This window comes from Xenopus tropicalis, chromosome 4 (assembly GCF_000004195.4).
Source record: "Xenopus tropicalis strain Nigerian chromosome 4, UCB_Xtro_10.0, whole genome shotgun sequence".
Classification (NCBI taxonomy): Eukaryota; Metazoa; Chordata; class Amphibia; order Anura; family Pipidae; genus Xenopus; species Xenopus tropicalis.
In genome coordinates, this window is record NC_030680.2 from 11,271,308 (window position 1) to 11,285,717 (window position 14,410).

Sequence of the window (14,410 nt, forward strand, 5' to 3'; positions counted from 1 at the left end):
AGACCCTTACATTTTGTTGCAGAAGTGAAATTACACAGAAATATAGAAAACATTAGAAAGCCCAGCTTGTCCTGAAAAAAATGATGTGTAGTTTCCCTAGGTTAACTAACATTCCTCCTCAGGAATTGCCCCTAAAGTGAAATGGATTGCAAAATCCTCCTGGCAACATCTGTATTCCTCCTGTAGATGAAGGACTGGGTTTGAAGGCACTGACAAATCCCACAGTAATGTAACATATAATGAAGGGTGAGGCATGCTGGGAGCTGTAGTCCAGCAACATCAGGGTTGTATTCTTAAAGCAATATTGCACAATAAAACCTTTCCCCAAATCCCCACAGCCAGCGACTGCTTTAAAGAAATCCCCCAATGAGAATCCCAGCTGATCTGTATAAATCCGGCTCCATGTTCTCTGTTCCTGCAATTGGAGTTGGGAGCATTAAACCCAGTTTCCCAGCACTGAACAAGTCTGCCCTTATCCCCATGTCTGATTCCTGTGCCATATAATGAGGGGAAAATGCCATCATTATCTCTATATGTAAGGTACCAGCAAGGGGCCTGACACAGTGCTGGGAATCAGCATTCTCATTGGTCACTTCTTCTGCATTTATAATGAGGTTATTTATCAGTAGAATTCTCATTGGTGAATTTTCTTGCATCTATAATTATGTTTTTTGGCAACTTCTATAGCAAAACTAGGGGGCGCAGTGGGGCAGCATCATGGCTGGGTTTATATCCAGCCGTTGCTTTGCCCCCTCACAGGGGTGGGTTTAGGAGGGAGAAGAGCAGTGGGAGGACTCAGCTCACAAGCTTGGCACTTGGTATGGTGTCATATGATCCTTGTGATCCAGGGAGGAATCGGGCCACAGTAGAACCTATTGGAAAGGAGCACTCTCAGTCAATCTCCATTTAACTACTTCTTTTAGTTTGATAAAATGAATGAAGCAGAAGGTCCTAGGTGGCCCGGATGATTCAGTTACTGGTTGGTAAGGCTACCATTTCCAGACGGACTGCACGAGGAACCCCAATGATGCAATGTTGGGGTCCAGCCATGACTTTATCGTAAACTTGAGTTGGCAGAAGATCCCGTCCTTGTCTCCCGTAACAGAAGGGCGTGTGTGTGTTGCAAGTTGCAGAACCGACCCAACCTGTCTCACCGTAAAACCAGCTGTGTGTGCACATTAGACATTCAGAGGCTTCAGCGGGGAAGAGACAGCTGTGTTTGCCTTCAGCTCTAGGGCCCGATACATCTGTGAGGTGAGCATCCTTCTCTGCCTAGTGGCCACCTCAGTTGGTTGGAGAGTCCCCATGGATGGAAGGTGTCTACTAAAGTGACCGGGAAAGTGATGGGACTAAAGCTGTAATTAGGGGGGGTTTGCTGGCAACATTGACTAAATAAGCCTCATATCTTATAGGGCCCATAAAACATGGGGTCCTTATTGTGCCCCCGGGGGCATAATAAGGGATGAAGCTGTTTCGCCAACTGCTTGAGGACCCACTAGGTATAAGGGGCCCCTTGTATGTGCATAGATATATGTTCATAAACAATGTCTTATTCCCAAAGTTTAAGGGGCCTTCTCTTATTCTCTCCTTCTGCCTTCTCCCTATGTTATACATCTCTCTCTTTTTATTCTGTTTGTACCATTTTGTTCTTATTGGATTTTAATTGTTTGTCATTTTTTTTATATTAATTGCCATCTTCTAAAGTCTTTATTTCTCTCTTTTCTGTCTCTTTTTTTCTCTTTCTTCCATCTTCTCTTTCTTTTTTCTCACTCTCTCTCTATCCTCTTTTACTCTCTCTCTGCTCACTCTATCTTCTCTTTCTTCACTGTTTCTTTCTTCTCATTCTCTCTCCTTTCTATGTCTTTTCTCTCTCTTTTCTCTTTCTGTTCTCTCTTGCACTCTCTGCTCGCTCTCTCTTTCTTCTTTTCTCTACTCTTTTTTTCTTCACTCTTTCTCTTTCTTGCTTCTTACTCTCTCTCTCTATTCTTTCTTGCTCTTTCTTTCTTATTTTTCTTTCTTGTCTCTTTCTTTCTTCACTCTTTCTTGCTTCTCACTCTCTCTCTCCTCTCAATCTCGTCCCTCTCTCTCTTCTCTCCAGTCTTTTTATTCTTTAATTGCCCCATCACCGTAGGTCTCATCTTCAGAGAGTGGGCACCAAATGCTAGAATCAAGCAGTCGTTTGTGTCCATAAAGATTTATATGGAGAGCCCATGGGACTTGCCTACAGTATTGTTCCAGTCCTTCCAAAATGGAGGGGCAGAGCGCCATTCCACGGAAGCGTTACTAACCAGTGGTTAATTTCCCCTTGATGCGGCTGCGCCCACACACTATTCGTTTTGTGCCAATTGAATCTCACACAAATCAAGGGCATGAAAGAAAACACCCCTGCATGTCACCAGTAAAGGCGTTGCGTCTATATTAGGGCACTGCTCACACCTATTGGGGGGGGGGCGCAACGTTTAGAATTGGGCACAATACTGATGGAATTTGTGTCAAACTGCACCATTAATCCACTTCAGATTAAAGGGGAACTCACCCTAAACCCTTTATGCCACCTACAGCGTAGCCAAAGTCTATTCTCACCACCGCTAGTTATCAACTTGCTTCTGGTACATTGTTTCAGGAGTCTGAACCAGCAGTGCAGAGAATATTACAAAAAAAAAACCAGACAGATACTGCTCTTTATGGCAATTACATTTACAAATGATAAAATCACTGGTAATATAATTGTAAATGTTTGTTGGGAAATTGCTTAGAATTACATTTTCTTGCAACAGTTGCAAACCTGTTTTTGGGTGGAGTTCCCCTTTAAAATGTAACTAATTTTGATGTGTTATGGGGTTTAGTCGGTAGAATTATTGGCCAGTCATATCAGCCTCAGCTTCTTTATATGGCAGAAAAAGGCCTTTCTGGAATGCCAGGATAAGAGAGATTCCTCTAATTGCACTAATTATACAGTGTGGGCGGAGTTAACTGTTTGGTGAGTTCCTGGTGAGTGCTTTTTCTGATGATCACACATGAGTGTATTTATTGCGAGCTGCATTCATTATATTTTTTCTATTTTTCAAGATTTTTTCAGTTTTACTCTGCTAATAAAAAGAACTTAACGCAACAGCGCCACCTGCTGTTCAGTTCAGCCAACTGATTACAATTTTGCTACTTGAAACCCCTACGTTTTGTGTAGGAGAACTGCCCCTTTAACCCACGTCAGGATCATGTCTGTGCTGTTTGTGTGTTGCAGGGAATGCTAGATTCTGTTGCCCACGGTACCATCGTGCCAACTTCAGAACCGCACTTCTGGGCAGATTATTTCTGCCATGATCTGTATCCAGCACCAAGAGAGCCATCGCCAGGTAAGGAAAGCACCACTGTCCAGCATGCAACGGGGGGGGGAGGTTTTGATTTTATAGGGTAATAGCAACAGTGTTGGACTGGAACACCAGGGGCCCACCAGAAAGCCTTATCACCGATCACCAATACAGCAGCTTATCGGCCCGTGTAGGGGCAGGAACAAGGGGCATGCCCGATTGATATCTGACCTGAAATTGGCCAGATATTGATCAGGCAGGTTAAAAGATGTAGTCGGATCGGGGACCTCATCGACTCGTTAATGCGGTCTCCAAACTGACTGCCACATTGCCACCAATATAATTAGCCTACATTTTCCCCGATATCGCTCAGGTGGGGATATCAGGAGAAGATCCGCTCGCTTGGTGACCTCACCAGGTGTATGGCCACCTGTAGACTATAGACCCATTCTCCAAACTATTTTGCCTTCTTTCCTTGCTCAACCCCAACTCTAACCCTAATGACCCTAACCCTAATAACCCTAATCCCAACCCTCTTTATTCTCCTTGTCTTTTTTCTTTCAATGCTAGCAACTATCCCCTCATCTATTTCTTCTCTTTCTTTCCATTCAGACATAGGGAATGACTATAAACTAGGCCAAATGTTCAGGAGCAAGAAGGCCCCACTGACACCTGGGCCCACGGGGAGTTTTTCTTGTATCTTGGTGGACCAGTCCAACACTGCATAGCAGCCAACTCTAGAACCCCTACTTGAGTCGGACCAAAGAGCCCTACAATGCATAGGTAAAAGATGCATATAGGGATTGTAATGATACATTTTTGTTATGTTACTACAGATACTGCCATCCCTTTCCCAATTTAATGAAAAGCCAAGGTGGTGATGGGCATGTATAGCTTTATGACCTGCCCCAAATAGTTGCTTTTGGGGACATAGAAGCTAACACAAGGGCAAAGTAGTCAACCAAAGTCACTTATATGATCACTTTCAAAAAACGTATGTGTGATTCATGAGTCTCAAACGGGGTGTGGCTTGTTGGGTTCCGCAGATCGTGGACGGGGTTTGAAATAATGGGATGTTGCCGGTTGGATCAAGGGTGTGACCATGCTTGGACATGGAGTTTTCTTTTTCCTCCGAGGGCTCCGTTCTGCTTGTTGGCAGGGCACATCACCCTGGATACCTAAAGGGTTAATAAATGGGGCCCCCTGAATAAGAAGCTCTCAAGGGAAACCTTCACTTACTGCAATGCAAGCAGATGGGATTTCCTGAAGGGTTCTTCATGGTAATGTCAGAGCCATGGACAACCTTGTATAAACCATGAATGTAGCTGCTCCTGTTCGAGGCTTGGTCAGCGCAATGTCCCATTTGTTGGTTGTCCCAGTGGGATCGGTCCGACACATCTTGTTCCAACCAGAGAGGTTCCCATGTAAGAATGTGTCCCATCGTTTGATGAGGATGAAGAGCTACATTAATTTAGAGGAATTAGTTTTTATTAGCACGCACTGCTTGACTTATCACCGTGGCTGATCCCATTGGCTGTGACTCATGTCAATTTAGCCACCTTGGGAATCTGTATAATGTGCGGGCCCTGTGACTCCATGTGGTTGGCCCTGTCTGGAGGAGGAAACTTTATGAGGAATCTTAATGAGTCCAACATTATCATGTTTATTATGGACACTCATGGTCTCCAGCTATAGAAGCTAATGAGTAGTGATGAGCGAATCTGTCCTGTTTCGCTTTGCCGAAAAATTTGTGAATCTTTCAAAAGATTTGCGAAACGGCCAAAATTTTGCGAAACAGCAAAAATGTCGCGCGTCAAAAAAAAATTGTCGCTTGCAGCTATTCTTTTGTCACCCGCAGCTATTCTTTTTTGAAACGCGACTATTCTTTTGTCGCTCGCGGGTATTCTTTTGTCGCCCGCGGCTATTCTTTTGTCGCCCGCGGCTATTCTTTTGTTGCCCGCGGCTATTCTTTTGTCACCCGCAGCTATTCTTTTTTGAAACACGACTATTCTTTTGTCGCTCGCGGGTATTCTTTTGTCGCCCGCGGCTATTCTTTTGTCGCCCGCGACTATTCTTTTTTTACACACGACTATTCTTTTGTCGCCCGCGGCTATTCTTTTGTCACCCGCAGCTATTCTTTTTTGAAACACGACTATTCTTTTGTCGCTCGCGGGTATTCTTTTGTCGCCCGCGGCTATTCTTTTGTCGCCCGCGACTATTCTTTTTTTACACACGACTATTCTTTTGTCGCTCGCGGGTATTCTTTTGTCGCCCGCGGCTATTCTTTTGTCGCCCGCGGCTATTCTTTTGTCGCCCGCGGCTATTCTTTTGTCACCCGCAGCTATTCTTTTTTGAAACACGACTATTCTTTTGTCGCTCGCGGGTATTCTTTTGTCGCCCGCGGCTATTCTTTTGTCGCCCGCGACTATTCTTTTTTTACACACGACTATTCTTTTGTCGCTCGCGGCTATTCTTTTGTCGCCCGCGACTATTCTTTTTTTACACACGATTATTCTTTTGTCGCTCGTGGCTATTCTTTTGTCGCCCGCGGCTATTCTTTTTTGACACACGACTATTCTTTTGTCGCTCACTTATATTCTTTTGTCACTCGCGGCTATTCTTTTGTCGCCCGCGGCTATTCTTTTTTGACACACGACTATTCTTTTGTCGCTCACTTATATTCTTTTGTTGCCTGCGACTATTCTTTTTTGACACTTGACTATTCTTTTGACGCGGGCGACAATTTTTGGACGTGTGGCGAATTTTTCTGCTACAAATTTTTTCATCCGTTTCGCAAAACAATCCGCCAATGAAGAAACGAAATTCGCTGTGAAATTCGCTGTGAATCCATGCCTGCCTAAACATTTCGTCCATCACTACTAATGAGTCTCGGCTTCACTGGATTACATATCTACTACCTAATCATGTTCCGGTGACCCTGTATCTAAAGACCTTTATTTTTATCTACCCAAGCCCAGGAGCCATGGGTTCAAATGCTTAACTGATTGGCCATGGCTATCTATTTGCCTTTTACTCACATCTAATAGGAAAACAAGCCTCTCTTATCATTTGAACTAATGAGGTGGAGCTGCCATGTTCTTTGCATTCTTCCTGCAAAAACAGTACAATGCATTCTGACCACTAGATGGCGATGTGCCATGAAGAACGTCTCTACTGAGGCAAACCGTAACCACTCTTGCTTTTGCTTCACTGCTCATGTATGAAAGCATATCCTGGTACTGTCACTTTCCATTATACCCACTATAACAATATTAACTAGGCTGGCCAATTAATTTCTCAATTGAGAATTTCAGTTTTCTCCAATTAATTTCTCAATGGAGCCCACCATAACAGCTTACAAGTGAGAGGGCAGCGCAATGGCCACTTTGTAACGATGGAAATGAGCGAAGGCGATCCCATTTGGGTTGCAGACATAGGAATACCTATTAAACAAACCAGTCCTCCCATTAGCACATCTCTAATTACCAGTCTGTTATTAAAGTTTCCGTCTATTAATCAGCAGAAGGAAACGGGCTCAGGGACTTTCCCAGGTTCAGGTAGGCAAATCAGCAGTGCAAGTTGATGCAAATCGAATGGTGTAATTGCACCCAGAGTGCACGACTGCCAGCTTAATGTATACCAGTAATAAATAATAAGAGGAGGATAATGCCCCCCTTTTCTAACCATAGCTGGTATTTAAGCCACAAACCCTTATGTTTAATCCTTGCTGTAGGTGCAAAGCTATCGGCACAATAGACCCTCCTCCTAATGTAGGTCCAGTAGGTATAGGAAAGCCTCAAGCACTGGGGGGGTTAAAATTTTTCAGGTACCCCCAGTGACTCTAAATGCTAACCTCTTACCCCAGGCCAGTTCTCCTCTGCAGGGCATCTTTTCAGAGCCACCCAGATATCCCCCTAGTTGGACGTGACCAGAGCTGGGCCCAACAAGGAAGGGGTCCAGGGCAAGCCCCCATTGTCATCTGCCCCTTCCCCCCACCCCGTTCAGCCAGGGACGGTATTTGCAGGTAACATGCCCTCCATCCCACCTCCTCTCCCCTGTTCCAGCTCCCTTTTTAAGCCATCTTGCTCCCTATCTCCCCTTGAATGCGGGCCACCAACTTCAGGCCCCACTCCTGCTTATGTCACAGACTCACCCCCTTTTGGAACCGCACCCCCACCCAAGCCAGTAAGAACATTGGCCAAAGGTGGCAACCCTACCCCTTCGGCCCCTGATCATGAAACTCAGCACAGGGTTGAAGTTAGGATCCTAGCACCCTCTCCACCACTGCACCTCAGACACAAACCTCTGCCTCTAGTTTCTGCCTAAAAGGGTCCCACTGACTGCATAGATATAAGGTAACTCTTCCTATTACCTTCTTCTTGCTCCAGGTGTCCCAGAGCTTTGGACCTCTTTGCTCCCAGAGCACTGGACAAAGGACCATGTCTGCGAGTGGCTGCAGTATTGCTGCGACAGCTACAAACTTGACGCCAACTGTATTCCCTTTAGTCACTTTAACGTGTCCGGTCTGCAGCTTTGTAATATGACGAGAGATGACTTCACAGAGGCAGCGGGACTGTGTGGGTACTATCTTTACAGTCTTCTACAAGAAATCCGCACACAAGGTACGTACCTACTCTATGAACCCTTTCAAAATCTCTGAGATACTTAAACCATATAATATGATGAAGCTATTTGCTGAAATAAGAGCTAGAAATCTAGTAGATTATGATCTGTTGGTGTCTACTGTCCTACAAGAACCTGAGATCTACTGGTAGATAACAGCAGACCTGTTGGTGACCAGAAGCTTTAGATGTACTGACAGATCATGATAGGCCTGTTGGTGAACACTGTTTTACAAGAGATTTGAGATCTACTGGTAGATAATGACAGACCTGTCTTACAAGAAGCTTGAGATCTGCTGGTAGATCACGATAGACCTGTTGGTACACACTGTCCTACAAGAAGCCCGAGTTCCACTGGTAGATAACGGTAGACCTGTTGGTGGCCACTGCCCTACAAAAAGCTTCAGATCTACTGGTAGATTTTGGTGACCACTGTCCTACAAGAAGCTTGAGGATTATTGATAGATCATCATAGACTTGTTTGTGCACAGTGTCTTACTAGACATTTGAGATCTACTGGTAGATAATAGTGATGAGCGAATCTGTCCTGTTTCACTTCACCCTAAAAGTTGCGTAACGGCAAGAAAATGCACGAAACAGCGGAAAACCCGCAAAACACATTTGTCACCCATTTTCTTTGTCGCCCATGTCTTTTTTGATGCGCCTGCAACTTTTTTAGAAGCACAGCAAATTTTCCCGCGGGTAATTTTCACGGAATGGTGAAATGCAGAAATTCTCTGCGAATCCATGCCTGGTGAAAAAATTCACTCATCACTAGTAGATAACCATAGGCCAATTTGTGTACACAGTCCTACAAGAAGCCTGAGATCTACTGGTATAGATTATGATAGGCTTGTTGGTGCCAATTGTCTTATAAGAAATTTGAGATCTACTGCTAGATAACAATAGGCCTGTTTGTGTCCACTGTCCTACAAGAATCCTGAAATCTACTGGTCTACTGAAGTCTCCTGATCATGATAGACCTGCTGGTGCACAGGGAACAACCCTGTTGAACCATGGAATGACCTGTGACCAAGGGAACATAGTTGGTTATCTTGGGTGATTCACCAGCTAAAATCTGGGGAGTCAACTGTGACTTCTATTAATTGTATGCACTGAACATTATTTTGCAATCTGAGAGAGGCACACAGCTAGGGTGACCATCACTGCATTTCAAAGTGACTGTAGGGAAATTGTGGCCCAGCCATTACCTCTCTACAGAATGATGTTCCCACAAATCTTCCATTCCTGACATGCTTTTCAGAAAGGTCCTTTATTGCCTTTATTTCTCCTGCAGGCTTCCCCTGCCATACCAACACAGAAGACAGAAGTCCACCAATATCAAAGCGTGAGTACATTCTTCAAAGTGCAAAAATACAGCAAATCTCATTCTTTATACATAAGTTCATTTTTAATTGGAGCAAGGTACAGTGAAGAGACACACTAACTGAATATAGACATGTCTAGAGAGATATTCATAGCATATTACTAGAGGGGCGAATGAGTAGAACATACTTTTGGAAGGACAGATATATTGCTGGAGGGACAGTTAGTAGACACACTGCTGGAGGGGCATACTGATATACTGCTGCAAAGACCATCATAGTAGTAGAGGGCCAGACACGGTGCTGGTAGGATGAGCTGACATAGATGAGCAATATATATAGGTGCTGATACCCTACAAGTGAGTAGGTCTGCAACAGGTTCTCTTTATAGAGAAGGAGACACAAATCCATTGATAAATGTTCTTTGATTTCAGAAGAAGAAAAACTAGAAGTTAAAACAGAAGTCGTGAAAAGGAACAGACCTTCCACAATCAATAGACCTGGTGAGAATGTAAAGTAGGACGGGCATATATATTGGCACTCCAAAACAAATCAGGCACTTTTTTATGGGGTTATTCACTTAAAAAGATATTGGTTTGGCTTTAGGGAAAATAGTACATAAGGTCATGGAAAGGTGTTTGCCACCCTTGCTTTCCAGCACTGTGGGTAGATGTCAATTAGGTGTTCAAAGGTGCAAAGAAAGTTATGTATATTTGCCTATGTGAAAGCCCCCAACTTAGAACCGCACCACCCACACACCCCCATTATGGCCTTGCTCCTCTGTACCTGGTAATAATAGGCAGGGTAGTGCCAGTAGCCAGAAGCAAGATGTGCAGTTGAAGTCATGACCAGATCAAGGAACGAAAGCCCCTACTGCCCCTACTGGTTCTGTACAGGTACTGAAGGTTGTTGAACCTGCGTTTGCTTGTATCTCAGCTGTGCACAGTTCTCACTTGTGGGAATTCATGAGGGACCTTCTACTCTCTCCCGATGCCAATGATGGAATCCTGGAGTGGGATGATAAAGAACAAGGGGTATTCCGAGTGGTGAAGTCTGAAGCGCTGGCACAAATGTGGGGCAAGAGGAAAAAGAATGAAAGGATGAACTATGAAAAACTCAGCCGAGCCCTGAGGTGAGTCCCATAATTCTCTAGCGATGCCACAACTTTATATGGTGATCATTGCAACCAATCAGCAGTTGGTCTTCACTAAGCCTGGTTAGATGTCCATTAGGACTTCAGGGCACAAAATTGCTAGCTAGGGGCTATTATTCCACTCTGATAGAAATCTCTATCTACTTGCAGGCACTACTATAAAACCGGGATCCTGGAGCGGGTAGACAGGAGGCTGGTGTACAAATTTGGGAAGAATGCCCATGGGTGGAAGTGAACAATCCACGGAAGTTTGCCAGGCAGAACAACAGACGTTACCCTATGGATAGACAACAAATGAGAACTGGCAGATATGAGAATGAGAAAACCATAGTGGGAACGCCTAAAGAAGAAGAAGAACATGGATGGAGCTCTTCAGAAGGTTCTACATGATAGACAACTCACAAGGAGCAGCTACTCAGACTCATTTCCCAAGAGTATTATGGAGCATGGAACTACATTCACCTTGGAAATGTTCTGCTCCCCCAACATTCCTGGCTTCTCCATGTGTCCTAGTTCTTCAAAGCACCCAATTATGGCCGCTTCATGATTTCTACGCTGTAATTATTGGCCTGAATGTACAGACTGGGTACCTTCATACCCAACACATCTGATGTCCTTCTTCACTTTCCGCTATCCCTTTTGGAAAAAAAACCCTTTATACACTAACATCCCACATAAAACCCTAATGGTAAGAATGGTAGGTCTCATGTAGAAATGAAAACGTTGTATTAGGACTAATAACCCATAGCAACCAATCAGGGGCTAGCATTGGCAGGTTGTCCCCTTTACATGTTTTACTCACCCTGCAAGCCTTCCAAAGCTGTGCCGGTATCGCTCTGGTTGCATCGAAATATGTCAGGACCAACAATCCTCCCAAAACCGCATCTAAATAGCCAAGGTAAGGTAAGAAGCAGAGTGCAATATGGGGGAATTATAAACTGCAGTTCCCTCTCAGGTCCACTGATTTACTGATCTTAGAGACAAATATCAAATTGGTTGTTATGGGTTACTAGATCTGGGTTAACTCTATTATCATTAAAGGGGATATAAACCCTGCTACACGGCACTGGGCAACCAAACTTTACTCAGTTGTTGCTGGACTACAAATCCCAGAATAATGTAACATACAATGAAGGGTGAGGCATGCTGGGAGCTGTAGTCCAGCAACATCAGGGTTGTATTCTTAAAGCAATATTGCACAATAAAACTTTCCCCCAAATCCCCACAGCCAGCGACTGCTTTAAAATGCAAACAAACCCCCAATGAGAATCCCAGCTGATCTGTATAAATCCGGCTCCATGTTCTCTGTTCCTGCAATTGGAGTTGGGAGCATTAAACCCAGTTTCCCAGCACTGAACAAGTCTGCCCTTATCCCCATGTCTGATTCCTGTGCCATATAATGAGGGGAAAATGCCATCATTATCTCTATATGTAAGGTACCAGCAAGGGGCCTGACACAGTGCTGGGAATCAGCATTCTTATTGGTCACTTCTTCTGCATTTATAATGAAGTTTTTATCAGTAGAATTCTCATTGGGGAATTTTCTTGCATCTATAATGATGTATTTTGGCAGCTTCTATAGCAAAACTAGGGGGCGCAGTGGGGCAGCATCATGGCTGGGTTTATATCCCCTTTAAATGACCCAGCTTGTATTAAGTAAATGGGTGCACTCATGTCCCACCCCGACCCTTACACCCTGTAAATGAATATTTGTAAAAAGTAAAAGAATGTGAACATATATTTTGAAAGCGTTTGATTGTTTGCAATTGTACAATAAATCTGTATAAAGATGCAGAGTCCGGGTTCAGTCTCGGTGGCACATTTGCGCCAAAAGCCCAGGATGCGCATGGTTTCACCCAAGAGTATTTATTTAATGTCTTTCCAGGAAAACCCATGTTCAGCGCAAAGGTTGGGCACGTGGCAGCTCTCCCCCTGCCAGGGAATGGTACCATCCATGAACGTTACAGCCTGTTTTGTGAATAAAAATATCTGTTTTTGCCCTGTAGTTATCAGCCAAGGGCACAGGGCACCGGCCCAAGGTCTGTCCTAGAAAGTCAACAAAAATTATAGCAAAAAGCAAAGCCCGACAGCTCCCAGCATGCAACTCTCTTACTTCCTATATTTGCTATGGAGCGACCCCTGGTCTCCCAGCCCCTCGCTGTGTGCTTTAGGCACAATCATTAACCAATCATTAACCTCTCATGATAATTATTCACTGGCAAAAAAACAATGCAGAGTTTGTCTGACTAGCGATTAACCCCTTCCCTGCTGCATTTGGGGTCAGTTTGTATATGTTTTTGAATGTATTCAGGGGAATATTTATTATAGTGTATAAGCCAACATCACCGGTGATAATAATATGCCCCTCAGTGTGCGGCTCCTTGCATTCTGTGTGTGGGACAGACCCTCCGTAGGTTGGTCTATGTAATATTCAGCGCCAGATGCCCAAAAGGGATTTACAGAGGTTGAGCACTTTGTGTGGCACTTACCAACTCTTCCTGTGCCATTTCTCTTTTATATTGCCAATGAATGTTGGTCTGGTCTGGTGTGGGTAGTGGTGGTTGGTAGGTAGGTAAGTAAGTAGGTAGGTGGGTGGGTGGGTAGGTAGGTGAGTAGGTAGGTGGGTGGTTGGTAGGTAGGTGAGTAGGTAGGTGGGTGGTTGGTAGGTAGGTAAGTAGGTAGGTAAGTAGGTAGGTGGGTAGGTGAGTAGGTAGGTAAGTAGGTATGTGGGTAGGTTATTAAGTAGGTAAGTGCGTAGGTGGGTGGGTAGGTTATTAAGTAGGTGGGTAGGTAGGTAAGTAGGTAGGATATTAAGTAGGTTGGTAGGTAGGTAAGTAGGTAGGTGGGTAGGTTATTAAGTAGGTAGGTATGCAGATAGGTAGGTAAGTAGGTGGGTAAGTAGGTAGGTGGTTAGGTTAGCACTTTGTGTGGCACTTATTAATTCTTCCTATGCAATTTCTCTTTTATTTTGCCAGTGAATGTTGGTCTGGTCTGGTGTAGGTAGTGGTGGTTGGTAGGTAGGTAAGTAAGTAGGTAGGTTGGTAAGTAGGTAGATAGGAGGGTAGGAAGGTAAGTAGGTAGGTGGGTAGGTATGCAGATAGGTAGGTAAGTAGGTAGGTAGGTGGGTAAGTAGATAGGTAGGTAAGTAGGTAGGTGGGTAAGTAGATAGGTAGGTAAGTAAGTAGGTAGGAAGGTAAGAAGGTAGGTAGGTTGGTAAGTAGGTGGGTAGGTAGGTAGGTAAGTAGGTAGGTGTTAGGTGGGTAAGTACGTAGGTAGGTATACAGATAGGTAGGTGGGTAAGTAGATAAGTAGGTAGGTGGGTAAGTAGATAGGTAGGTAAGTAAGTAGGTAGGAAGGTAAGAAGGTAGGTAGGTTGGTAAGTAGGTGGGTAGGTAGGTAAGTAGGTAGGTGTTAGGTGGGTAAGTACGTAGGTAGGTAAGTAGATAAGATGGGTGGGGAATACAGTTGCCACCTGGAAGGCATTTTTAGTAGGCTGGTTGGTAAATGCCAATGGCCAATATCACACCAGGTGCTGATTGGGTTCCCCCTGGCTATTGCCATTGGCGGGGGGCAGGGGGGTGGGATTGGCCAGATGCTGGAGGGCCCCAATGTAGGACACATCCCCATCAGTTTGACCGGTTACAGAGACTATTTAGCATGTTTGTACATTCAGTGGTTTGTACAGTGGGCCTGGTGTCAGGTTCTCTGGTCGGCCCAATCCAAGGCCATTGTGGGCTACTTGTGGCACCTCCCGCTGCTATCAGTGGTGCCAACGTGAGGGGATCCCCGGTGCCCTGGGTGCCAGGAGTCATACAGTGGCAGAGCAGAACTACTTGGCCGCCACTTCATCATCTCAGCCTTCCAAAATGTTTGTTTGACATCTCCCTCCCTTTGTGTCTCAGCCAGTCATGGCACATTCCTAGCCTTCCTCCTCCTCCTCCCAATCCCCTGACCCTTGTACTGGCTTTGGCCTTTGTAAGTGATAGCTCTTATGTCCAGTCC

General features: G+C 44.7%; 1 protein-coding gene across 1 annotated transcript; it reads left to right on the top strand.

Annotated features, from left to right (window-relative positions):
* Positions 1 to 790: 790 nt before the first annotated feature.
* Positions 791 to 11,474, top strand: elf5 (E74 like ETS transcription factor 5). The gene is made up of 7 exons (XM_004913344.4): positions 791 to 1,254; positions 3,242 to 3,353; positions 7,697 to 7,930; positions 9,228 to 9,278; positions 9,690 to 9,758; positions 10,192 to 10,387; positions 10,559 to 11,474. The coding sequence occupies exons 2-7, from the start codon at positions 3,245 to 3,247 to the stop codon at positions 10,641 to 10,643; spliced, it is 744 nt and encodes a 247-aa protein (XP_004913401.2). The 5' UTR covers positions 791 to 1,254; positions 3,242 to 3,244; the 3' UTR covers positions 10,644 to 11,474.
* Positions 11,475 to 14,410: the final 2,936 nt, after the last annotated feature.